General features: G+C 48.4%; 1 protein-coding gene across 1 annotated transcript; it reads left to right on the top strand.

Annotated features, from left to right (window-relative positions):
• Positions 1-26,977, top strand: NFATC4 (nuclear factor of activated T cells 4). Its single transcript, XM_083581401.1, has 10 exons — positions 1-548; positions 8,641-9,628; positions 14,205-14,367; positions 16,919-17,118; positions 18,753-18,925; positions 19,852-19,992; positions 20,297-20,352; positions 21,282-21,408; positions 21,902-22,423; positions 23,926-26,977. The coding sequence occupies exons 1-10, from the start codon at positions 452-454 to the stop codon at positions 23,991-23,993; spliced, it is 2,535 nt and encodes an 844-aa protein (XP_083437527.1). The 5' UTR covers positions 1-451; the 3' UTR covers positions 23,994-26,977.

Genomic DNA, 26,977 nt, shown 5'->3' with positions numbered 1-26,977 from the left:
GAAGGACAAGAAAGGGGGTGGAAGAGGTGGTTCCTTTTTCATTTTCTCGGGGAGCGTGAGATGGGGGATTATAGAACAGCCCAGTTCGGGTTCTCTCCCCCCCTCCCCTCTTCCCTTCGTGGTGGGCGTGGCTTAAAGTGACATATGGGGGCATGGTTTGGGTTTTCTGAAGAGCCAATCAGCAGTGAGGACGGGAGTGGGAGGGGGGCAGCTGGAGGAGAGGGAAAAGTTTGTTTGGGGAAAGTTTTTCTTTATTTTGTTGTTAAAAAAATATTAAAGGGGGAGAAGGCGCGGAAAGAGGTCTTGCGTTAAAAGGGGGAGAGCAGAGGTGAATCGAACCAAAACCTCCTCCATCCAGCCCCCCATTTTTTTGGAGGGGTGGGGGGAGAGGGAAGGGGCTTGCAACCCTATTAGGCTGCATCCACCGATTCTCCCCCACCCCCTGGAAAAAATGGGCGCAGCGAACTGCGAAGACGAGGACTTAGAATTCAAGCTGATTTTTGGAGAAGAAGAAAAGGAGCATCCCGGAATGGGGGTCCCCTTGGAAGGTGAGATGCGGGTTGTTATGGGGGCTTGTGATGCTTGGTTACAAGGAGGGAGGTGTGAGAATATATGGGGGGGAATCAAGTTTTTTGTGTGCGTGTGTCTGGTGTAGCTGGAAAAAGTCCCCCCCTCCCTTTCCTTTTTAGGACAAGCGGGGAGGGAGATGGCACGAATGTTCCCATCTCCCTGCAGGAAGAGTCTGTGTGTTTTTTTTGCTCCGAGAGTGAGTAATCGAATCCCTAAAACACGCGGCCCACGCAAATGGTTAATACTATTTGCAATCATTTTAAAGATGGGTGTTGCGTTTCTGCCCATGCTGGTGAGGAAAGTGCGTGAGTGAATGAGAGAAGAAATCGGTCTCGAGTTTCACACACGCCCCATCATGCTGCTGTGAAAATTTTGGAATCTGAAAACTTTCAGGTTGCACTGAACTCTGCATAGAATGTGGGGTTGTTGGTTTTTTTTTTGTAGCTTCTGAGTTCCTGGGACCAATAACTGGTTAACCCTTTAATAATAATAATAATAATAATAATAATAATAATAATAATAATACAGAAAATAGTATTGATCAAAAAGAGTTAATGTGTGCGCTGCTGTGTGTGGAAGCTGTGAGCTGGAAAATCTTTGGTTCAAATTGTGGTTTAGCTGTGACCACATTGGTTAATCTGAAACAATGATGGGGGCTGTGTGGCCCTCATGATGTTACTGGATGATTATTGGTGTATTTTTAAAATTTATTTTTCACCCTCTGTTCACCCTAGGGTCCCTATTTTAAATTTTAAAAACAGTTGATAAAATTTACAACCGGAAAACTAGCATGAGTCCTAAAGATCTGCATCCTAAGTGTCAAAAGACCAGTTTGAAGTGGACTGCAGCTCAGACCATAAGCCTTGCAATGGCTGATGGTAGCTTGAGTCCAGCCATATCTAGAGCAGAACTTGGGTCTCCAGCTGTTTTTGCACTACAACTCCCATCATCCCTAACTAGCAGGACCAGTGGTCAGAGATAGTGGGAATTGTAGTCCAATAACAGCTGGAGGCCCAAGTTTGGGAAACACTGAGGGGCACAGGGTCCCCACACCTGGCCCAAGGTGACCTAGGATTTCCTAGCCACTGCCACAGTGCGTGAAATGGTTGCCTACCTTATAGGGTTGTTGTAAGTACTGCTGAGCTCCTCTACATTAACTGCAGTTAAGTCAGTGGTGGTGAAACTGGGGGTCTCCTTCACTTTGGGGCAACTTTCCCCAAGCCGTAGGCAAGTCATGGGCGGGGGCAGAGGCAAAAGTAGGTGGAGTGATGAATGCAAAGTTCCTTATTATACAGTAGGCTAGTTTCTGCAAGCATACACACACATCTCTCTCTCTCTCTCTGTCCTACATCCAGAAAAGCAAGGGGGTATTTATCAGAGTTCAGGGGCATGTTCTAACAGGGCAAAAACTCTCAAGGAGAGTCTGAAGCAGGGCAAATCAGGAGTGTGGCCTGGGGAGAATCGTGAGGGCCAGGCAGAGGAACTTTGAGGGCCACATTTGGCCCCTAGGCCTAACACCCCTACTCCTATGTTAAGTCCCTTTGGTGAATGTACTCTTTTCCACCTAGTTGGCGAGAGCAGGCTTTGCCTCCTCTCCCAAAGTGGGGCTTAAACTAGCTTGGTTACAATTGCAAGCAGAAATATATATCTGGCAGAGGGTATCTAGTCACAGGTGGTGCAAAATGCCCAAGAAGAATGAAACGAAACTATAATTCCTTTCTTCTGCCAAACCCTCTATCAGTTTGAAAAGTAGGCTTCTGCACGTTCAAAACGGCATAATAATAGCATCCTAGTGTTAATGCATATGTGCCCACACACAAGAGAGGCTGTAAACAGGTGTTTGTTCACTGTATAGTTAGTGACTGCTTTATCTCCAGTTAAGTCATCTGGATGCTTAACCGCTTGCAGTAGGACATGTTGGAACCAATGTGTTCTTAGGGGCTAGCACCTTAGTTGCAAACGTTTCTTCAATTTTCATCGTGAATTAAGAGAAATTTTGGTATTTCCCCAAGCTTCCCCCCCCCCTTTCAATGTCTGAAACTTGTCTCATGCGCACAGAAACACCCCTGTCAAAACCAAACTTAAACCCCAATCCCCCAGGATGAACATTCACCCCAGAATAATTTAATTTCTGTTAGCTTGTTGTCGCAGCGTAGGGTAATCCCGGAGCATAGCGGCACCTTTAACCAATTTATTGGGCCAGGAGCTTTTGTCGGCCAAAACCCTCTTTCTCAGATGCTTGAAGTGGTCACGTCAGAAGGAAGAATTCAAAACTCAAAATACCACATTTGCAAATCCAGGCTTTGAATCCTGAAATGGAAAAATGTGGGTTGCGTGACATGCATTTCCACAGGCATATTTGAAAAATGAGAATGGGAGGTGGGGGTGGTGATGGTGATGGTGGGGGGAAATCCTTCCCCCTTCTTTTATTTTCTTAGAAGAAGTTTGCAACTCCCATTTCCCCCCACCCACCCAATATCTGTCTCAGAAGCTGGTATAGGGGACATTCTTGGCCCTGTAGCCCCCTGAACTTGTGGGGGTGCTTCTGGAAGGGGTTCAGCTGAAAGCGGGCTGGCTGCCCCAAAATATATCCACACCCTGGCTGAGGGCGCTGCTGTGAGGAGGAAGTTGGCAGCCCCCTGTATGAGCCAGCCTCCGAGGCGGAGGTAGGAAACTGGGGGTTTTTTTTCCAGAGAGAAAGGTCAAACTGTCTCTGGGCAGGCGGCGTCTGGTTCAAATGAAATCCAGATGGGGTCTGAGAGGGCCTCGGGATCCCACAGAATCCAGCCCCTCCACACTGGCTCCCATCCAAGGCCTTCAAATCCCGGGTGTAGGGGAGCTGGGGTTGTTGGGGGGGGGCTTTTGAGATGGCGGCAAGTGGGGAAAGAAGGGGGGGCAGACACACTTCAAGCCTCCCGCATACGGTTTCAACTAGCTCCCTGCAACAGTGCAATTTTCCTTTTCGTCTTTTGGCCTGCGCCCCGTTTCCTTGGCAACGGGGGTCCCTGCCAGTGGAGCCTGGGGCTTTGGGAAATGGCCCTTTAATTGGGTTCAGATGGCGGCCCCTCCCTGACAGTCTCTCTTATTTTCTCTCTCTCCCCCCTTTTCTCCTCCATCCAACTGGATCCTTGTCTCTGGCCCACAAAACAGGGTGGAGGCCCCGAGAAGACTAGGCCAAGTTCAGGGGGAAGTTTCTAAGCCCACGTCCCCCCACCCCACAAAAAACTTTTTCAGAAGCTTTTGTCTCAAAAAGGGAGGCGAGCCTTTGGCTTTCTCCCTCCACCTGCCCCTCAACCCAAGGCGGGTGCAAGCTGGGAGGGCAACTCCTGGTGGCAAGATGGGAGCCACCCCACACTTTGCGGCTTTCGCTGCAGAGCAAACCAAAGCCCCTCTTAGCCCAGGATATCCTGCTTCCAACAGAGGACAGCCCGGTGCCTCTGGAAAGCTCCCAAGCACAGCAGCTCACCTTGTTGTTGTTCTAAAAAATCCTAGGCACATGGCATTCAAAGATATACTGCCTCTGTTCATGGGGTTTTTATTTAAGTCGCAAAATGGCAATGCAAAAAATAAAGGATGCAATCTGACCAGGTGGGTTGCAAGCTTCCTTTACGACCCATCGAGAGCAGTATTGTCTGCTGCTGCCTTTGCAAAACTCATGTTTTGGATTACAACTACCATCAACCCCAGCCAGCACCAAAGGCTCACCGAGCCCAGTGCCCAGTTCTCAGCAGCTGCCAACCAGACACCTATGGGAATTTCCATTGGTGGAGGCAGAACATTGGGATAGAGTGCCTCTGAACCTGCAGGTTCTGTTTCGTTACAATGCAGCAGTCTCAGTTCGAGCTTTGTTTGCCTTTTTGCCTTCCCAGATAAAAGGCTGCCAGTCTATTTGTGTGTGTGTTTGTGTTCTTGACTAGGGACCCGGGTGGCGCTGTGGGTTAAACCACAGAGCCTAGGACTTGCCGATCAGAAGGTTGGCGGTTCGAATCCCCGTGACGGGGTGAGCTCCCGTTTCTCGGTCCCTGCTCCTGCCAACATAGCAGTTCGAAAGCATGTCAAAGTGCAAGTAGATAAATAGGTACAGCTCCGGCGGGAAGATAAACGGCGTTTCCGTGCGCTGCTCTGGTTCGCCAGAAGCGGCTTAGTCATGCTGGTCACATGACCCAGAAGCTGTATGCCGGCTCCCTCGGCCAATAAAGTGAGATGAGCGCTGCAACCTCAGAGTTGGTCACGACTGGACCCAATGGTCAGGGGTCCCTTTACCTTGTGTTCTTGACCTACCACCTTCATTCTTGTCCTGCCTTCCGGTTTTGCCAATTTCCCTTAATTCTCTCCCACACAACCACACATGCATTGCCCTGCGAATACCGCACAACATCTTCCAGCCGCACCACCCAGGCAGGAAACAGTTGCTGCTCATTCCCGCTGAATATTGGCAGAAGGTGGAGCGAAACAGGGTCCTGGGGGTGGGTTGTGTAGTGCAGTCTTCCACCAGCCTGCAGCTCCCATCAGCTCCATTTTTGCAGTTCACAACACCTAGAAGGCACCAGGTTGGCAACAGCTAGTGTAATGTGACAAGACTGGCTTGGATGGAGAGTTGAGGTGTGAGCCATTTGGGTGCTGTGATCCACTCCCTACCGAGAGAGAAGATGACGAAAAGCAGTGGCAGGAGCGGAGAGGTCACAGCCACGCAATCTCTTTAAATCACTTTTGCACCACTTTAAGAGTCAAGGAGGAAACTGGGAAGTGTAATTTGTTAAAGGCGCCTTGTTTGTTTGTTTATTTGCCTTGTTTGTTTGTTTATTTGTTACATTGAGATGAGGATGAGCAGGGTTTTCAACCCTGGCCTTCCAGGTATTAAGTCCGGCACTCTTAACCGCTATGCAATCACTGGTTCTTGAAACTACAATTCCCAGCACCCTTGGCAAACTACACTTCCCAGGATGTGGGTGTTACCAGAAAGAGAGAAGCTTTAAATTAGAAGCAGCTGTCAGTCGAGAAAGGGTTGCAGGGCAGAGAAGAAGAAATCAACTTTCATCTTTCTTTCTTTTTCTCCTCTTTATATCTTTATCCAAATATTTGCTGTGTGTATGTATTTTGTTTTTTCTAGGGGGAAAAAAAAGAGGATACCTCTTCATTTATTTAACTTGTGGGTTCCCCCCCACCCCAGCCAGCTATATTTAATATCCATCCCATGGGGTTTGGGTTCTTTGCTTTCTCTCTCTCTTGACGTATGCAGGATGCCATAGGCGAAAGGAAAGCAGGCAGTTGGATCCTCCTTCCAGAATTCTTTGTTGCTGAAAAACCTCCCTTTTTGCTGCTGCTGTTGGTGGTGGTGGTTGTTCCCCTTTATTGCTCAGGCCCTCCCTTGGATTAATTTGACAATCGGGTTGCATATTTGGTGTAATCAATTCAGCTACTGCTAGCTGTGGGGAGGAGGAAGGTAGAAAGATAGCAACTCAGTAAGCTAGTTTATATTGAGTCAAAGCCTTGGTTCGCCCTACACTGACTGGCAGCAGCAGCTCTCCGGTGTTTCAGACTGGGGGTGTTTCCACCCGTATCTGGAGATTCAACCTGAGGCCTTTTCCAAACAAAATGGATGCTCTGCCACTGACCTATGACCCTCACTGCTCTCTTACTGTTAGATGTTCTGATCAGCCATCTGTTGGCTCATGGCTTCACTAGGGGGTTCTCAATTCGTTCAGGTCATTTATACCAGGGGAAACTCCCAATAAAAATAACTAATCCTTACAATCTAAAAAAAAAGGCACAGCATGAAAGGAAAAAGGGAAGGAGAGGGAAGAGGAAAATGCATGTACCCGGGCACTAAATTCTTACTGTTACAAGGCTCTTACAGTGACCAATTGGTATAGAAATGAGCTGCTCACATGGCTCTTTAAAATTTAACTGTGTTATTCAAATGGAAACTTGCACATATACGCAAATGCATTTACCGCTTCGTGAAACAGCATGCAGATTGAGGTCCTCTTCAGAGCCATAGAAGCTAGAAAGCTTTTGCATTTTTCAAAAAAGATGGTTCACAAGACATCGCATTGGTGCGTAAGACAATCATGGGATTCCATGCAGTTTAGCAAATTGTGTTCCCTTCTACTAGTAGAAAGAGGTAGTGCTCATATCACTACCCATCTGTGGTCTGTTGGCCTAAAAGTATACCTGCCACTTTTTAGTAAACTTACGGTAAACCGTAAGATTTTTTTCTATCGCTCTTGTGACAGCTGAACAGAGAATCACTTGCACATTAGATTATCCTCTGTCACCTTTGAGGTCTCCAAATTCCATTGGGTCACACCCACACTTAAAGCACTTTGATATCCCTCAAAGAGTCCTAGGAACTGTAGTTTGCCTCTCTAGAGAGCTACAGCTCCCAGGAATCTTTTGGGGGAAACCACATATTTTAAATATACATTAAATGTGTTTTAATTGTATGGTATGGATGTGACAATTGTGTTTTGGTCCTTATTGATTTATTAACGTGCCCACATGCTACATCTGTCAACAGCTAGTGGAGAATGTAGCCCCCATGTTCGAAAGCAGTATACCTTTGATTGCCAGTTGCAGGGTTAGGGCAAATAACTGGAAATGGCTATCTCTATCTTGTGATCTTACTAAGCTGTTAGAATGCTGTGGCCAGGTAAACCTTTGATTGACTCCAACATGGTCAATCTCTCTCTCTCTCTCTCTCTCTCTCTCTCTCTCTCTCTCTCTCTCCTTTTCAAATTCATACATTTCATTAATTTTACAATCATTTTAACATTGCAAGGTTTGACTTCCTTCCCCGTCTTTCTGGGGTTCCTTAAATTTATTTTTTAATATCTTCTGCATATCCAAATTCATTTAATTTGCTCATTTAACTATCTACTTTAAATATATACTCTTATGAAACTGCAGGTTATTACAAAAATCCTGCCAATGTTTTTATCTGTTTGCAACTTATCTGTAAATATTCAATAAACTGTTTCCATTCTTTTATAAAAAGTTTGTTACCTTGATTTATTATTCTTTCGGTAAGTTTCACCATTTCTGCATATTCCATAAGTTTTTGTATCCATTCTTCCTTTGCTGGGACTTCTGCTTCTTTCCATTCTGGGCGATTAACATTCTTGCTGCTGTAGTCGCATACATGAATAAATTTCTATACAATTTAGGTAGTTCTGTCTCTATAATTCCCAAAAGAAAAGCTTCTGCCCCCCCCCCGTTATTTTAAGCATCCTTTTCAATTTATTATATAGCATTTCCCAGTAAGCTTTAACCTTACCACAAGACAACCACATATGATAAAAAGAACCTTCATTCTGTTTGCGTATCTAACACTTGTTTGATTTAGATTTATACATACCGTACATTTCCATGTATAAGACTAGGTTTGTTTATTAAAAATTCATGTGAAAAATGGGGGGGGGGGTGTCTTATACACGAATAGTGCATAGTGGGGACGTGGGATTGGTTGCTGCCACAAGCCGGAGATTGTCAGCGGCTATAGGGCGTGTTATTGGTGGCTGTGGCATGTGCTGATTTTGATTGGCTGTCGCATTGGCAATTGGGCGGTACGATAGCTGGCTCTTGCGACGCGTGCGAGAGGCAACGCAGGTCATGCGGGTGAGCGATTTTCTGCAATACCCCCCACAAAAAAGCTCAACAACTTCATTTTCTTAATTTTTAGTCCCCCAAAATAGGGGGCGTCTTATACACGGGGACGTCTTATACACAGAAAAATATGGTATTTGCCAGTTTCCTCAGTGTTAAATACCAACAATATACAGTGGTACCTCAGGTTAAGTACTTAATTCGTTCTGGAGGTCCGTTCTTAACCTGAAACTGTTCTTAACCTGAAGCACCACTTTAGCTAATGGGGCCTCCTGCTGCCGCTGCACTGCTGGAGCCGGATTTCTGTTCTTATCCTGAAGCAAAGTTCTTAACCTGAAGCACTATTTCTGGGTTAGCGGAGTGTGTAACCTGAAGTGTATGTAACCCAAGGTACCACTGTATCATTTTCAACCAACATGGTGGTTCTCATCTCTTTCTTTTCCCCCTCTATCTCTCTTTTTACAGACCTGGATGCGGACAGCCTCCCTGCCTACTGTTCACTTGCCCTGGGAGACCCGCCTCCCTACACCTCTCCCCTGGGAATCCCCTGCCCTCTGCATCTCGGCGGGGGCCGTGCAGGTATGCACTCCCCCCCACCCCGGCCGGCCGACTTGGACGGCGACACCTTTGAGAGCCAGCCAGCCCGGCGTGTCCGCCTCGGAGGCTCCCGTGTGCTGGAATGCCCGAGCATCCAGATCACCACCATTTCGCCAGGCCGGCGGGCCGAGGAAGACGACTGGGACTCCTCGCCTCGTGACTACCTCCTCCTGGAGGCTTTCGGGGGCTACCGCGAGACCACCCCGTCTTCCGGCTTCTTCACCCCGAGCCCTGCCAGCAGCGGCAGTGTCTCGCCTTGGAGCTTCTTTTCGGACGACGAAGCCCCAGCCGGGGACGATGTGGAGCGGGAGCTGAATGAGGCAGCGGCCCGCTTTGCCCTCAGCTCCCCCTTGGGTTCTCCCCGGGGCTCCCCCAAGCCGTGGTCGCCCGCCGACGAGTCGTGGCAGCCTTACGGCGCCAGCTATTCCCCGAGCCGGGGCACAGAGGATGGATGGATGCTCCTGGGCCCGCGGCCAGCTTCACCCTGTGGCAAACGGCGGTACTCCAGCTCTGAAACTCACTCTTCGGCATCGCCGTGCCTCTCTCGGAGGGGCAGCCTTGGAGAGGAGACCCCAGGGGAGACCGTGGAGGCAGGAGGCGACACGGCACCCTTCAACTGTACTGGAGCCCGGCCGGCCGAAAGCATCCCCCAGAAAGCCCGGAAGACCTCGACCGAGCAGACAGTGGCCCTGACCAGGAAGGAGGAAGGGAGCTGCAATGGGGAGGATGGGGGCAGCGGCACCACGGGGGGCTACGGACTCGGCGTAGGGCGCAAGGAAGGAATGGATTACCTGGCAGTGCCTTCCCCACTGGCCTGGTCCAAAGCTCGCATTGGAGGTCACAGCCCTGTGTTCAGGTAAACCGAGACTCTAACGCTCTTTAAAGTTTGTATAAATGGTCCCCCTCTTCCTTCCATGCAAGGATGTTGAGAGTTTGGGTTGGAACCGTGGCCTGAGAGAGGGTTTCTAAAAGCGGTCATCCAGATGGCTTGGGGAGATTCCCAAGCAAGGCATGATGGGAATATCCGTCTTGTGATGCTTAGCAAACTGCAGTCCCCAGGATTCTGTGTGGTTTCCAACAGGATATTAAAAACACAATAAAAGATCAAACATTAAAAACTTCCCTAAACAGGGCTGCCTTCAGATGTCTTCTAAAAGTTAGATAGTTGTTTATTTCCTTGACATCTGATGGGATGGCGTTCCACAAGGAGGGTGCCACTACTGAGAAGGCCCTCTGCCTGGTTCCCTGTAACCTCACAGGGAACTGCCAGAAGGCCGTGGCACTGGACCTCAATGTCTGGACTGAAAGATGGGGTTGGAGATGCTCCTTCAGGTATACTGGGCCGAGGGCGTTTATGAGCTTTATGAAAGTGCTTTAAATGTATTATGTGGATGGGGCTTTGCTTCTTATCTTCCTCACATGTTCTTTAGTTCACCTCTGGACTATCCGTAGTTTACAGGCGGGATTGTGGAAATTTAGGTTTGTGCAATTTAAAGTGGATTAAAGTGCTCTGGAGCAGCAGATCCACCTTTTAAAAATGGACTTTTGGCAGGTTCACAGGGATGGGGGAAATGCGCTAAAACGTGTAGTGTGAACAAATGATCAATGAGGAAATGCTGGGCTCCCCCCCACCCCCAGCAGGAGCTTACTAGAGCTCAGCTCTGGCACCTCTCAGGTGGGCGCCATTGTGATTCTAAGAGAGCATGGGAGAAGTTCATGGTGAGCTCTGGCACCCTTTGCCCCCCTGGAAAAAGAGCACTGAGGAATTGTATAACCACTGCACAAGCAAATCAAGATGAACCCTCATTGTCATATAACCTGCCCACAAACAAATTAGAAGGAATGCACAGGAGTCTAGCTTTTTTGTAAGCTTTGCGCAAGCTAATCAGGACGAATGCCCAATTAGCAGGGCATCTGGAGCAGCCCCAGCGATTGCAGATCTTGCTGCCCTCCTAGCGTGGATCCTAGCTATCTTCCTCTAGCACCCAAAGACCTTCACCTGAGCATGCCGTTGTCGGGAACTGCGGTTGGGGGTGGAGGCCATGGCTCCCTCCCTCTCCCACCCTTAAGCCAGCCGGTTTGAATTTGCCAGCGCCATTGCCGGCTCTGTGGTTTGGCTGCCAGAGTTTCTGTTGTATAAAAACAACTTGTCAGACCAGACCAGGCAGAAGGGCTGGTGTCTCCAGTTACACATCCCAGACCCCAGCTCTGCATGCGGTGCTGGGGGCGGACGGGTGGGAGCTGGCGTAAACACGCAGTGCCTTGTTCCCTGTTAAGGTAAGCAGCTGGATTGGAAGAATTTCTCCTGCATGGTGGATCCACGTCATGACCTTTGAGTTCGGGGGCAGTGGCTCCATCCATTCCCTCCTCCGCCCCATTTGCAGTTCCAAAGCCCATAGCCAACAATATCCTGCCAAGCCAAGTCCCCCATTTCTTCAAAGCAGAACTTAGCATCTCTTAAGCCAAGCTTGTGAATGCAATGGGTTAGCCTGCGACAACAACCCCACGAGAACTAAAATACAGTAGACCTTGCATATTTTGCCTCCTCGTTTGCAGAGGTTTCTATAAGGGTGATACTGGCAATTTCGGTCAGCCTTGCAAAAGCTGAGCTGCTGCATTAAAGGGACTAAATTTGCAAGTGCCAAACTGCTGAATCTAAGAGGTCTACCAGTAACTCCTGATTTGCTTTCTGTCCACCCCGTATCTAAAACCCCAAATTGATTTCTGAACTTTGAATTTTATTGTTATTCATGTTTTTATACTGTATTTTATGCTGCTTCTACAATTAAGTGTTTTAAATTTGTTGTTAGCCGCCCTGAGCGCGGTTTTCTGAACCGGGAAGGGCGGGGTATAAATAAAAATTTATTATGATCATCATCATCATCATCATCATTATTATTATTATCCCTGCTGTACAGGCTAGTGAGCTGTATCACTCCTCTGCAGCCAGCATAGAAACCGAGTCCATTGTCCGGGGTTGGCAAGAGGCACTTTTCCATCCACAGAATGTTGTAGGAAGGACAGAGAGCTCTCTGCAAGGCTAGTAACTTTTGTGGAGTTACACATAAGGCAGATTGAATTTGGGGCCACGTGGTGGCCACTGGTCTGTTTAGATAAGGGCATAGGAAGAGCCTGTTGGATCAGACCTATGGCCCACCTAGTCCATTTCTCACTGTGGCCAGCCAGGGTCCCATGGCCAGTTCACAAAGAGGACCTGCATGTAACAGTGTCTATTTGTGATTCCAGTGACTAGTATTCAAAGGGATAGTGTCTCTGGCAGGAAGGCGAAGATAGTCACTGTGGCTAGGGGCAAACGGATATCCTTATCATACCTGAAGGAGCGTCTCCACCCCCATCGTTCTGCCCGTACGCTGAGGTCCAGCGGCGAGGGCCTTCTGGCGGTTCCCTCACTGCAAGAAGTAAAGTTACAGGGAACCAGGCAGAGGGCCTTCTCTGTAGTGGCGCTCGCCCTGTGGAACGCCCTCCCATCAGATGTCAAAGAGATAAACAACTACCTGACGTTTAGAAGACATCTGAAGGCAAACTTCAGGGAAGTTTTTAATGTGTGACATTTTAATGTATTTTTCATTTTTGTTGGAAACTGCCCAGAGTGGCTGGGGAAACCCAGCCAGATGGGCGGGGCACTATTTATTTATTTATTTATTTATTTATTTATTTATTTATTTATTTACTTACTTACTTACTTAAAGCTATCCAGGATGGTGGCCATCACTACTTCTTGTGGGAGAGAGTTCCACAGTTTAATGATGTGCTGAATGGAGAGGCACTTTCTTTTGTCTGCCCCGAGTCTAGCATCGTTCAGCTTCATTTGAGAAAAACTTCTCTCCATCCATTTCATGCCGTCCAACGTTTTATAAACTTCGATCATGCCTCTTCGTACTTGACTTTTCTCTAGCTATAGAATTGGAAGGGACCCTGATGATCATCTGGTCCAACTCCTGTCCCGTGCAGTGATTAAACCTGCGACCCTGGTGTTAGCGCCACCACACTCTAACCAATGGTGCTACCTCAAATTCTGAGCTACAAACTCAGGTTGCAACCTTTCCTCATAGGGTAATTCCTCCCTTCCCTTGATTGTTTTGGTTGCCCCATTCCGAACCTTTCCCCTCTCTGCAATGGACCAGTTCACGGAGAATTGATCTAGCTATGGCGGTTCGCTATGATGGCAAAACAGATCATGTTTTGAAGCTGCATATCTCTAGATACACTAACGTGAGTTTGACCAAACTGCGGGAGGCAGTGGAAGGCAGGAGTGCCTGGTGTGCTCTGGTCCATGGGGTCACGAAGAGTCAGACACGACTAAACAACAAAATCTCTAGATATAAGCTACTGTGGACAAACTGCGAAGGGAAAGACTATAGCTTGGTGGTGGAGCATCTGCTTTGCATGCAGAAGGTAATCCTTGGGCATCCTCAGGTAATCCTTAGGAGAAGCCCCTTTCTGAAACCTTGGATACCTGATTCCAGTCTCTCTAGACAATAATGAGCTATACTGTATACAATTTGACTTGTAGTACATCTTCCTATGATCCTATGCTTTTATGCTCTCCTTGTGGGCTTCCAAGGGCCTCTGATTGGCCACCATGTAAGAGAGGATGGTTGCATGATATGGTTCTTAAATCTGAATCCAGCAGGGATCATGATCCGGCGCAAGAGAAGTGTGAAATACGTACTCATCAGGAGTGTGCTCTGGATGAATGCCAATGTGAAAAGTTATCTGGCCTCTGACTAGCCCCTCAGCTACGGCAAGCTCATAATTGGTGATGAGCAAGCCAAGAGAAAAAATATATGTATTTGAAATACATGAGGGCTAGTAACTCATTGTAGATCCCTTTGCAAGCCTTGCAATTTATGTTCTTAAATATTACTAACTGCAAACTCGGGAAAGGAGGCTGGAGGTTCTGCACTGAGTGCCTGTGAGCGTTGTAGGTGGGGAGAAATTTAGCTGGTCAAATCTTATGTGCCTTTTTAATAGTTGTTTTGAAGCATGAACTCTGGTAGTGCCATCTTCCCCTGCCATCCTTTTGCAGCCAGGATGGGGGGAGCTTCACCCACCATCCATTGGAAGAGAAGCCACAGCATCATGGTAGATCGCATGCTCTATGTGTGTGATGTTCCAGGTTTGATTCCTGACATCTTCAGTTCAAAGGAGCAAGTGCCATAAAAGACTGCTGCCTGAGATCCTGTCAATCAGAGTAGAAAATGCTGAGCGAGCTAGGTAGACAAATAACGTGGTTTGTTACTTAACAGCTTCTTGTGTTCCAGTTTCCTCTTTGTTGCAGCTATGTATTAAAGGTACACAAGTCCCCTGCTGCATTCCTGTTTGGGTTGCGAGCAGGAGGAGGTTGGACGCGGTCACTTCTAGTGCCTAAGTCGTCAACTTCACGGTCCCTCCTTTCACCCATTCCCCAGGTCTTCTGCTCTCCCCCCTCTGGACTGGCCTCTCCCCAGTCAATACGAACAGTATGAGCTGAAAATCGAGGTGCAGCCCCGAACTCACCACCGAGCCCATTACGAGACGGAGGGCAGCCGGGGTGCTGTGAAGGCCGCTCCAGGAGGACACCCTGTGGTGAAGGTATCTGAGGGGTGGGGGGAGCTAACAAGAACTGGGATAAGAATGGGACCAGGGGTTGGGTGGGTGGGTGGGTGGAGGGACAGTGAACTAAAAAAAAGTTCCCACTTCGCATCTCTCCTGCAACCACAGTCTCACAAAATGACTGTAGGCCAGGCATAGGGAACTCATGGCCTTGAAGTCATTGGACAACAACTCCCATTATCCCATGAACTTTGGCCCTGATGGGTGGGGCTGATGGGATCTGGAGTTCAAAAACTTCTGGAGCATTGAAATGTATGGTAATGTGGAAAAGGCAATAATGCACTCTTCTATGTATCATGGTTTCGTCTTAAAAGTGGGCCGAGAGTACACCTGAGCATGTGTAGAGTATATTCTCACCACATAATCACAGGCTCCACCTCCATATTTGGGACAGGAGCTAGTAAGGCTTTCAGGCTGAGGGTTGGTTGCCACCTTTGCCATTTAGCCAGGTAAAGCCAGCTTTGCTTTCGACACCATTTACTCCGTAAGAGCTCATATGCATTTTTGATTTTCTGGTATTGTTGTTATTTTTAAAAGCCCTCTCCTCTGCCCCCAGCCTCCAGGGAGCTTGTTGTCAACGTAGTTTTTTTAAAAATATATCTATATATAAATATCTCAGCATTTTCAGTCAAGCTAATCCAGAAGGGAAACTTCCTCCTTTTCTTTTAATTTTCTTTTCTTTGAGGGCTGGTTTGAAAGTCTCCATCCAGAAATTTGAAAGATGAAAACTATTCCCACTTCAAAGGCTGCTTGCGGGGGCCAAAAAAAGGAAAAGAAGGAAAGACAAATGTCACGGATTTTGTTTGCAACAAATTGTGAAATAGCTGCCCGCTAAATTTAGATGAGTGCCTTTTAAATAAGTGGGAAGGTTGAAACTTTTTTTAAAAAACAGAACCAACCCACGACTTTATGAGAGTGAGGGGGTGATATTTGACCCGCTTGTTCTTGTAGTGACAGGAAGGTTTGATCAGTGCGTGTGTGTTTTTGTGCTGTGATTGCAGCTTTCCCTATACTGTCCTCCATCTCTTTGTATCCTAGTTTCCCCAAATTACGATGTGGAGATCTATATGTACATTTTCCTGGGATTGTGTGTGTGGGGGGGGGGAGTTGGCATGAAAAGCCGAGGTCCATGCTTTCTCTCTTCTTGTCGTGTTCGGCCCCCCCCAACTCCGTTTTTGTGTGTGTATCCTTCCCCTTCCATTCCCCATCACATTCCCCTGTAACCAGGATCTCGGGGCTGCCCTTTCCCACGCTCTCGTTTCAGATTCGCAGCGCTGGTCTCCTCCTGCATCCAGCCCCTCTGCGTCACTCTTAGGGATAGCAAGTCGGAGTGTGGTGTGTTTGTATGTGCGCATGTGGGACAAATACCCCCACCCCTTGCTCCATATGCTTTCTGGCAAATTCCACGCCTCTTCTGCTGGCGTTCAGAACTTGCCCTTCCTTGCAGGGAGGCAAACCCTCCGTTTCCTAAAGCTGTGCCCCCTTCCCCCTTTCTCCTGCCATCTCCCTGCTTCCCATGCCCCACCCCGCCCTTTCCAAAAGTTGGCATAGGTTTCTGCAGGTTCCAAGACCGCTTCCACTGCCCCCACAATCCTTCAGGCCTCAGATCCTTCCATCTTCCATGGCATGAGTGGGGAGGGGAGAGGTAAAAACGGAGCGTTTTCCTTTAAGGCTCAAATCGACTGCAGCTGGAAGTCTTGGCCTCTGATTGGAAAAATCTGGGCGTCCCTGAGGCAAGACCACCGATGTCTCCAGCTGCAGTGGCCTTTGCCAAAGAGGGTGGCTGGTAAGGAGGTGGTGGAGACAGGGAGTAATCAATATGTAAGACACACAGAGCTCTTTTCATGGAATAGAGGCCCACCTTCCAGGTCTGTGATTGCACAACTTAATTTAAGACAGGGATCAGCACCCAGAATTTTTTATTTTTTAAGACTGAATAAAGTCTCCGGAGAATTTGAAGCAACCATATTTCATACCCACTGCAGTGATTTTTTTTTTTAATGACAGCCGAACCTTCCCCTTCAGCTGCTAAGTGTTTATGAACATTCTGTGACGTCATAGCCACAGGGTCTTGGACAGACTGTTTCCTAGCCCTGCTGTCTCTGAACCTTCTGAAGTGGTGATGGCCAGGAATTTGAAACTGGGACTTTTAAAACATGCAGATCCGTGACCACCCATTGCGGGTTCTTCTTGCAAGGAAATGAACCGGGCCACCCCTTTGCCACATACAGAGCATCTGCCATGACGCAGCGTCACAGAATGTTCAGAAGTGGACGGGAAAATTCACATGTGAGATGTCCCATTACAGAATGCATTGGCTGGGGATGGTGGCCAGATTTTGGTGGTCAAGTCTCTTTGGCTGTGCAGGAAAATGTCTGGGGTGACTATTTTCTCCTAGAGGGGCGGCAATCATCACACTGATTTTGCCACATCCTCAGACGAACTCAAAAGCTCGGTCCGCGGTCATGGCAATAAGATGAGATATTTTATTTCAGAGAAGCTTACCATTCTCCTTTACTCCCCACCCCAGCTTTTAGGCTATGATGAGAAGCCCCTTACCTTACAAATGTTCATCGGCACGGCGGATGAGCGGAACTTGCGTCCCCATGCCTTCTACCAAGTGCACCGCATCACTGGCAAAATGGTTGCCACCACGAGCTATGAATCCATCATCAATGGCACCAAGGTCCTTGAGATGTCCCTGCTGCCTGAGAATAACATGGCTGCCAAGTAAGAATTGCTTTGCGGGGCTTTCGAAGAGTGGGGTGATGTGGTTGGCAAATAAGCCCAATTATTTAAAAAAATGGAAATTCCTCCCTACGTAGCAGCAAACCTGATTTTGTAACTGAGTATAGATGCTTAACGGGACGCAGGTGGCGCTGTGGGTTAAACCACTGAGCGTAGGACTTGCCGATCAGAAGGTCAGCGGTTCGAATCCCCGTGACGGGGTGAGCTCCCGTTGCTCGGTCCCTGCTCCTGCCAACCTAGCAGTTCGAAAGCACGTCAAAGTTCAAGTAGATAAATAGGTACCGCTCCTGCGGGAAGATCAACGGCGTTTCCGTGTGCTGCTCTGGTTCGCCAGAAGTGCCTTTGTCATGCTGGCCACATGACCCTCGGCCAGTAAAGCGAGATGAGCACCGCAACCCCAGAGTCAGCCACGACTGGACCTAATGGTCAGGGGTCCCTTTACCTTTATAGATGCTTAACAGAGAGTAGCAACCAATCCTGTGTTGGATGAACATACTTAGTGAATTTACAACACCCAGGGAGGTGGGTTTGTGCAGTTTCAGAAAGGGAATATATTTACAGGGCAATAAGGTAGACCGTCCCCCAGGTTCCATCCTGTGCCACTCTCAAATTGAATGCACCCATTATTCTTGTTTTGCGGGTGCTTTGGGATGAATGAGTTTTAGAAAAGAGTGCTAGATCTCAACAGGCGCTAGCACCCATCATGCTCAGGCAAATGCCAGGGTCCAGTTGAACTTTTGCAGGTCTCCAGCTTCCTTTTCATAAAACCAGTACAGCTGTTGCCCGCCATGTTCTTTTCCACCATTTTCTTTACCCCATAATGCCTCTGGGTTTGCAGTGTAGTGGGGCTCAAGGCGTTCTGGGGGAAAGAAAATGTTGGGTGGCTGTACTTAGCCAATGTGTTCTGGTCTACCCACTGAAAAGAAAGAAAAAAGAAAAGAAAACCCTGTGTTGGGGGAATAGAAGAGGGCACTTGCAGAGAGTAACCCAAACCTGTCAGTGACCCTGATTTTCCCCAAGGCAAAATGTGTCCTAGTTATCAAATGCGTGTGTAGTTTCGATTCAGCTCTAGGCAGGATTCTGATGCTGGTAGGAGACAGAAGCTGATGATCTAAGAGACTCTTCCTTCTCTACTATTCTCAGGCGGGGTGAGGGACCCTTTTAGCCCAAGGGCCATATTTCCTTCCAGGCAGCCTTCTGGAGGCCACATGCCAGCGGTGGGTGGAGCCACAAGCACAAGGGGGAGGAGCTACCCACTGGGGGCAGGTCCCAGATCTGGAGGGCAGATCCAGAAGGAAAAACGGGGAGGAGCAACAAATGCAATGTTTAGCTTAGTACAGGAGCCATGGTTCTTGCTTATCCCTCCATCCAGATGAGCAAGAAGCATCACCAGAGTTCAATGGAACATTCTAGCCGGGCAAAAGCACTCGAGGAGGGTGCAGAGCAGGCCTGGCAGGAAGGGGTGTGGCTAGGGTCCCAAGGGCCCAACATGGGCCTATTTAACCCACAGGACTGAGATTTGCCATCCATGTTTTGAGAAGGAGGTGCATAACATGAACAGTGAACTGCCGTGGATTCACAGACAACTCCCCCTCCCCTTTCCCCCCCTGCACCAGTATTGACTGCGCTGGGATCCTGAAGCTACGGAATTCGGACATTGAGCTGCGCAAGGGGGAGACGGACATCGGGCGCAAGAACACCCGGGTGCGCCTGGTCTTCCGGGTCCACGTCCCACAAGGAAATGGCAAGGTGGTCTCTATCCAGACTGCCTCTGTACCCATCGAGTGCTGTGAGTGCCCTCTGGGGGTGTCTCATGTGTGTATGTGTATGTGAGAAGCAAGCTTCCATGTAGCTGCAGGTCAGCCCAAATCCTAAGGTCGCATCCACACCAGACATTGAAAACACTCTAATACCACTTAACTGTTGCGCCCTCCTAAAAAAAAAAAAAAGCACGGGAGCTGTAGTTTGTTAAGGGTGCTGTGGAATTGTAGCTCTGTAAGGGGTCTCCTAGCAACTCTCTCAGTACCCTTAGAAAACTACAGCCCCCAAGGATTCTTTGCACAGAGGGAGCCATGACTGTTTGAAGTGGTATAATGCTACGCTAAATGTATAGTGTGGTTTAGATGATCAGTGCAACAGTGCCCCCTGGGGAACACACAAATGTGGAGTCCACAGGCCTGTGAGTTACGTGGACTTATATAGAAGCGCATGCATACATAAAGGGCGATGCGGTGGTGTCACACACCATGCACTGGTGTGAAAAATAATTCATTGCGACTTGGTGTATTGATCAAAAAGTCACATGGAGCAAGACGTAATGCGTTGTAAAAGGAACTGTTAGAAATTGGGACGGAAGTGTTAGCATTATAAATGCAATAATCCCTTCATCTGAATGCACTCATATCTCTGGAGATCAAGAAAAACAAAGGTGATTTCCCAGAGTGCAATGCTGATTAGGCCAACTTATGCTGATCCAGTTGTGAGCACAAAATGGCGGCTGATTCATAAGAGGCTAGGCCAGAGGCATCATGGAAAAGGTGGATTTTAGAGAGAAAGAGGGAGGGTGGGTTTGGGGAGGCAGTTCCCTTGTACACTGGGTGTATTCTGTTCTTCATTCCTCTTAATGGAGCACTGCCTCAATTCCTCTTAAATGGGGCTGTGCTTGTGCAAGGTGATCTCTCCTTTGTGACCCCCCCTTTCCTCTCCTGCCCGCAGCCCAGCGCTCAGCTCAGGAGCTCCCCCAAGTGGAAAACTACAGCCTCAGTGCGTGCTCAGTACATGGCGGAGAAGAGATGGTGATCACTGGTGCTAACTTCCTGCCCGAATCGAAAGTTGTCTTCATTGAACGAGGCCCCGGTAAGCAATGCGCAATTTTTAACTCGTGGCGATGGGGCGGCAGCTTGGCCTTTGATTGCTTTGGAGCACGGGTCGGTCATGACAACTGAGAGATGGAGCATCCATCTTCTGGGGCAGTGTACCAGATGCTGGGGACAAATAGCAGATGATGGCTGTCTCCTGCACGGCCAGTTGGTGTGCTCTCCAGAGAAATACAGCAAGCCTTTAACACCTTTCAATCCCCTGCCCTCATCATCCTTGTTAATAGGCCCTCCCCTCCATCTGATATTGGTCAATTGCTTTTCTTGTTGCTGTTTTGCTTCAGATGGAAAACTCCAGTGGGAGGAAGAGGCAAATGTCAATCGGCTGAAAAGCACAGAGGTGAGAATTCTGGACAGTGATCTCCTCACGTGGGAAGTGAATTTGCAGCCTGGCTTTTTTCCTGTCAGGAGTGGGGCTAGGTTTATGAAACACATTTAGTGGGGAACAGGGAGAGACTTTTACTGAATCTGGATGACAGCAGGGAAATCCTGAGTTGGACCATTACGCTGGAGAACAGCTGGTTTGTTTGTTTTTAAAAACCTCCATGTTGGTAATTATTATTGCCAGGAACAGGTATATTGAGGGGAAATGCACACATAAAGGCTCTTGGAGATTCAGTGCAGGGAAATAAGTCCCGGTAGTTTTTCTATTGATACATGCAACGTCCAGGAAGGGGAAACTGTCTAGGTGCTGTTGGATTATAACTCCTATCATTTGTGGCTGGAGTCCAGTGGCATCAGAAAGGCCTCGGGAGGCCCCTCCCCAGCACGAGTCAGATTTATTATTATTATTAAAACAATGAACATTGAAATAGATGGGATATAAAAGGGATAGAGAGATAAGGTGGGAAGGAATCAAATTCTGCCAAGTGGAACGGTCACTGACAGGGGCTGGTCTGGGAATGGGGAGTCCATTGGCAGTTATTCCCAGATGAGCTGATGGAATCAGCCTTGCCATTTCATCTTTAGTTCATCTGCGGCCCAGTGGAATGGCTGACGGTGGCATCCGCTTTGAGCTTGTACACAGAGCGGGATTGAAAGTGTGTATATCCTCTCATGCTGGAATGGAAACAGTCAGGTTTGGATCTTTTCATGAGGAGCAGGAAGATGATACGAGGGAACCCAGAAATGATTTTGAGAAGTGCTTCTGTAAATGCCTGCTCATGATCTGTGGCTGGTTATATAGATAGGCAAACCTCCATTTGGCAATTTTTTACCTGAGCAAGGCCGTGCAACACATCATCTGCTGCTTTTTCCCTGCTTCCACAGGCCTCGCTGACCCTCACTGTCCCCGAATACAGCAACAAACGAGTGTCCCGGCCTGTTCAGACCTATTTTTACGTCTCCAACGGACGCAGGAAAAGGAGCCCTGCTCAGGCCTTCAAATACTTACCTGGTACGTCAAAGTTCAAACTGGAAATGGGGGGGGGCGAATATTGAGGGGGTGTATGACTGCTAAATGGGACACAGGTGGCACTGTGGGTTAAACCACAGAGCCTGGGACTTGCCAATCAGAAGGTCGGCAGTTCCAATCCCCGCAACGGGGTGAGCTCCCGTTGCTCAGTCCCTGCTCCTGCCAACCTAGCAGTTCGAAAGCACGTCAAAGTGCAAGTAGATAAATAGGTACCACTCCGGCGGGAAGGTAAAAGGCGTTTCCGTGCGCTGCTCTGGTTTGCCAGAAGCGGCTTAGTCATGCTGGCCACATGACCCGGAAGCTGTAAGCCAGCTCCCTTGACCAATAAAGCGAGACGAACGCCGCAACCCCAAAGTCGGCCACGACTGGACCTAATGGTCAGGGGTCCCTTTACCTTTATGACTGCTAAAAGTGATATTGATGGCTTTTCTTTCTCCCCCCACCCTTTCCTCTTCAACCCACCCATCTCATCCAGTGATCTTCAAAGAAGAAGCACTCCCAGATGCCCCCCATCGTGGTTTCGCCCACACCGCTCAGAGTTCTCCTTTCCCACTACAGCCGGCACAGGGCGCCATGGATTTCTCTCCCTCCAGACCCCCCTTCCCTTACTGCCCCGAGCGCTCCCCGCCGTGCTCCCCCTACGGCCCCGACTGGAACCCTTGCTCCTTCTCCTCCCCCAACCGCTACAACCCTGCCTTCCGCTTCCCTCAAAACGAGGCCTATAGGGGCGTCAACCTCTCTGTGCCTCTCCTGTCTCCAGCGGGCCTGCCCCATCTCCATGCCCTAGAATGCCGCCCACCCCACTTCCAGCCTTCCAGCCCACAACTTGGCGCTCAGCCACCGGGGCGGGGAGAGAACCGCAGCGGGGAGAGGACTCCGGAATGGACAGATCCAGAGCTGGGGTCCCAAGAACATAGCGCCAAAGAGCTGGAGAAATCGGGGTTCGATGGTGGCTTCCGGGATAACTTGCCCATCCACGGGATCACGCTGGAGGAAGGTAAAGCTAGAGCTGTGAACGGGGGGGGGGGGCACAAAAACATGTCTTTGCGTCTTCTCTTGAGATATTTAAAGGTGATAGATGATAGATATAGATAGATAGATGATACATAGATAGATAGATAGATAGATAGATAGATAGATAGATGATAGATAGATAGATAGATAGATAGATAGATAGATAGATATAGATAGGTAATAGACAGACAGACAAACAGACAGATATTGTCAGAATTGTGGTAATCTATGGACCGCCCCAGACTATTGGTTCATTGTGGATGCATTTTTCAATACAATCGTACCTTGGAAGTCAAACGGAATCCGTTCCAGAAGTCTGTTTGACTTCCAAAACATTTGGAAACCAAATTGCAGCTTCTGATTGGCTGCAGAAGCCCCATCAGACATTTGGATTCCAAAAGAACTTTCTCAAACCGGAACAATCACTTCGGCCTCCGGGAGCCAAAACATCCAGGTTCCAGAGTGTTCGGGATCCAAGGTACGACTGTATGTTCATGACACACTAATAGTGTATTTTCATGGTGGATTTTATCTGCTTTTGTTTGTAACTGCTGTCTGTACAACAAAAGCAGGGTAGAAAAAATGTTTGTGGTATTCAGAATTTACAGGATTTCAGCAGGTTGTTATGAATATGCACTGACTGGAAATGAAGCTTTTGCAGGCACGAACAGTATTCAAAAGCAGGATCGTGTCTAACCACTCTGATAGCATTGTGAGCATAAGTCATCATGTATGCACAGTAAAAAAAAAAAAAGGATGCCTGGAGGCCCCAGGTGTCAGGAGGGTATGGAGCATGCAAATGTCACCTCTGCAACCCCAGGCCACAATATTCTGCAAGTTCCACCTGCTGATCTGCCTCACCTGTCCTAGGCCACAAGTGGCCCCTGGGAAACATAAACTCAGCTGCACTGCTGGTGGTGTTATTCTCTTATTGCAGATGTTGAGTAGAGAAATTAATAAATTTCAATTTGCCTAGGTCATGAACTTGCTTAGGTGAGCTTTGGGTAAGGACAGGCTGAGCAACTAATTCAGTCCCTCTTTTTTTGTCTCTCAGGAGGTCAGCCATAGGTCTATTCCACTGTGTGTGTTTTAGAGAATGCACAGATTAGCCTTTTAACATATGCACTTCTTACTCAAAACACATGTTTTTAAGGTTAAAATATGCACTTTTCAGTCATTCACATGTAAAAGAAACCCACACGTTTTGCACATCTTTTACATAAAAGGCGTAATTTTGTGCACACTTTTTGCACATCAGAAATGCATAGCAGAATCCAGAGAACTGCATGATCTGACTAGGAGTTGTACACCAACCCACAAGCAGGCTCAAGAGGACCAGATCCGCCTGCTGCAAACAAACAAATTTCTCCCCAAGCCCCAGGGGGGACCTTGAATAGTTTGCCACTGAGCTCCCAAGGCAGCACTTACAAGGCTTCTCTCAAGCCCTCTCCATCTCGCCCACATTGACCTCTTTTCTCTCCACAGTAACCGAGATCATCGGCAGGGACCTAAGCGACTTCCCCGAGCCCTCCTGCGAAGGCAGGCGGAGCTGAGATGCCGCTGGATTGCGGGGCGCTCAGATCTTCCAAGAGAAACCTGGAGCTTTGACCCAGAGAAAGTTTGCAACACCAAAGATCACCCTGAGTGGCCACTTTTCAGGGACTCTCTGCGTCCATGAGTTTTGCCTCTGACATTTTCCTGCCTATCCTTTTTATTCATTCATTCCGCCACTCCTTTCCTTTTCCTGCCAATGCTTCCATAAAGGGCAAAGTCAGCCTCAGAATGGCCATGGGTGGATCAAGGCAGTGGCTCTCCGTTCTTGGACGTCCCGGCAGAAGAAGCCTCGAAAGGAGCTCAGCAGCAGAGCTACCACTGCGGTGGCCACCTGTTCATCCATAGTATCTGGTCTCAGAGATATGCAGCATTCTGGACCGAGAAGTGGGCTTGCACATCTGGCTGTCATGGCCCAGAGCGACCTTATCTTGTGACTCCTTTAAATATTGGCCAGTGTGGGGCCCTGTTGCAATGAATTCCATAGCCCAGCCTGGCCTTCCATTTGCCAGATTGCCCTTTCCCTTCTGCTCATCCGTCCAGTCTACTGTGCATTTTCTCCACTTGCTCTCGGCCATGTCCGTCCATCCAAACAACCTCCCATCTTCCCTTGGCATTGAGAAGGGCTCCAAGTTTCTCCTTGGTGGTGATGTCTAAACGACTTCCGAAATGGCTTGTGCCATAGGTTCCTGGAGACAGGGCTGGCCCGAGACATTTTGGCACCTGAGCTGAACCACAAAATGCCAGGGAGGAAAGGACTAGTGAAGATCTACATCAGGGAGGGTGGATAACGATCTGTGCTGGGAACAAGGATGGAAGGAGACCAGCAACACCTCCTATTCAACAAGAGGGACTGAGGAAGCGATAGATCCGGCCTACAAGGAGTAGCAGGCGATGCATTCCTTGGAGGCCAGATCTGCTGCCCTTGTGTACCCTGAGGTGGTTGCATCCCCTTGCCTCATGGGTGGGCCGGCCCTGCCTGCAGAACCTTATCAGAAGGTTCCTTGGCTAGATGAGTAGGAGTGCAAGGAAAGTTGCTCTTGAAAGGCAGAATGCCCCCGATTCCTGATCTTGCCTTGCAGTGGCAGGGAAGTGTCGTGTAAATTCTCTTGCATTTGTTCAGTTGCTTCAGGGCATTGTCAAGGAGTGTTAAGCCTGGAATGTGTCATTATATCAGGGCTGGGGAATCTCCTCCAGATGTTGCTGGACTCCAGCTCTCATCAACCCTGACCGTTGGCCGTGTTGGCCAAGACAGACAGCAGCTGAGTCCTGACAACTTCTGGACGGCCCCAAGTTCTCTATCCATGCCAGTACATTTCCCAGGCTCTGTTGTTTGCTTGCAGGTATTCCTTGGCAAATGCTCTTTGGCAGGCCACTCTGTGGGTATGAGAAGCCCATGGCTCTCCAGATGTTCTCCCACCAGCCCCCACCAACATGACCTGTGGTCCAGGGTGATGGATGTTGGAGTTGAACAGCAACATATGGAGACCCCTGATGTCCCACCCTCTCCAACCCCTCCACCCGTCATCTCCTGTGGTGCAGTGATCCTTCTGAAGAACAGTCGTGATGAATTTTTTCCTCGATGGTTGCCAGTTTCCTTGTTCTGGAATTATTTTATAATTGTGCCCTTGCTGAAGAAGCTGCTGATGTGTGTGGAAGGGGAAAGGAACCGTACCACTGTTGTCCTCCCAGCTTTAATATATATGCTTCCAAGTTGGTCCGCGGGGAGGGAAATCGTTTCCAGTCGGGAGAAAAAGCCATAAGACTTGTCACTGGTGCTAACAGTAGTCCCTAGTCCTCATGAACACTCTCCCTTACAAGGGTTATTGTAATAGGTGAAGAGGCACATAATGTTTTCAGAGCAATGGGCTGCTTTGGAAATGGCCTTCACTCAAAAGAGATGTGTGTTCCTCTCCAGAGTTGACCAGGTGAGTGGGAAGCGGAGGGAAGTATTCTGTGAGCTTGCAGCAGGAACTGGCTGTGCACAGTGCTGATTGGCTAGTGCTTGTGACGCAGCCAGGACCCCCCCCCCGCATCCTCAGAGCAGTTTTGCACATTAACTTTTTTAAAAAACAAAACCAAGAAGGTGTTGAATTAATAAAGGTCAATACTTTATAATAAAGTAGGTAAGCTGTCTGAAGTGGCAGCATAGGAGACAGATAAGCCTGATATAATTCATCCAGAATTTTGATTGGCCGGTATGCACATTTGTGAAGCTAGGCTTGCTCTGCAGCTGAGAGTCCTGTGAGCTCTTTTTGCACCCTTACAATCACAGTGATTTTTTAAAAAATCAGAGTTCTAGGCCCTAAGCCTACGAGGACTATTCTAGAAAATGTGAGGATGCTGGCTGCCTTGCACAATCTCAACCGTCCCCGTGACTCCATTCTCCACATTTAGCAGAAATGGGATGTTTATGCAAAACACATCAAAGTATTCAAAATTATTTCTTTAACAACATTTATTCAGGTTTCAGAATCCCAGCTTTTCTGAGCCAACAGTTTGCATTATCTGGGTGATGAGTTTTCAATCAAGTGGAGAATACGCCGTTAGGCAGTTTGAGAGAGGGTGCTGCCACCGAACTATAAACTGGGGACTGGCAACTCAGAGTTGATAGCAGCTGTTTTTAAAAGCATTCATCTCCTCCCCCCAAAAAAATAATTGGGCATCTGTGTGAGGCTGGTAGAGAGCAGAAAGCTCAAAGAAGGAAATGAAGTGTACCACAGTAACTTAATAGGGTGTTTTGAAATTTGGAGAGAGTAGTTACGCCTAAAGTTGATTCCCACCTTCCTTAAATCCTGCTCCTTGAGATTGTGATCAGAGACTCAGGGATCGGAAATGGTAAGGGTTAATTAACAGCCCCCCCCCCCCAGCGTTTTCCTTGTTGCGGAGGAGTGGCTGGCATTTTATATTTTTGATATGTACTTTGGGGGAGTGGTGGGAATGTTCTTTTGTAATTAAACGCATAAAAAAGGCCTAAAGGAAATAA

The sequence above is a fragment of the Podarcis filfolensis genome (genome assembly GCF_964270895.1).
Source record: "Podarcis filfolensis genome assembly, chromosome: 13".
NCBI lineage: Eukaryota > Metazoa > Chordata > Lepidosauria > Squamata > Lacertidae > Podarcis > Podarcis filfolensis.
The sequence above is the reverse complement of the archived record's forward strand: the minus strand, read 5'-3'. Positions and strand labels throughout refer to the sequence as shown.

Coding starts and splice junctions, on each gene's coding strand:
- NFATC4 (XM_083581401.1), top strand. CDS start 452: ATGGGCGCAGCGAACTGCGAAGACGAGGACTTAGAATTCAAGCTGATT. Junction 18,926..19,851: donor CTCTGTACCCATCGAGTGCT/GTGAGTGCCCTC, acceptor TCCTGCCCGCAG/CCCAGCGCTCAGCTCAGGAG. Junction 19,993..20,296: donor CTTCATTGAACGAGGCCCCG/GTAAGCAATGCG, acceptor GTTTTGCTTCAG/ATGGAAAACTCCAGTGGGAG.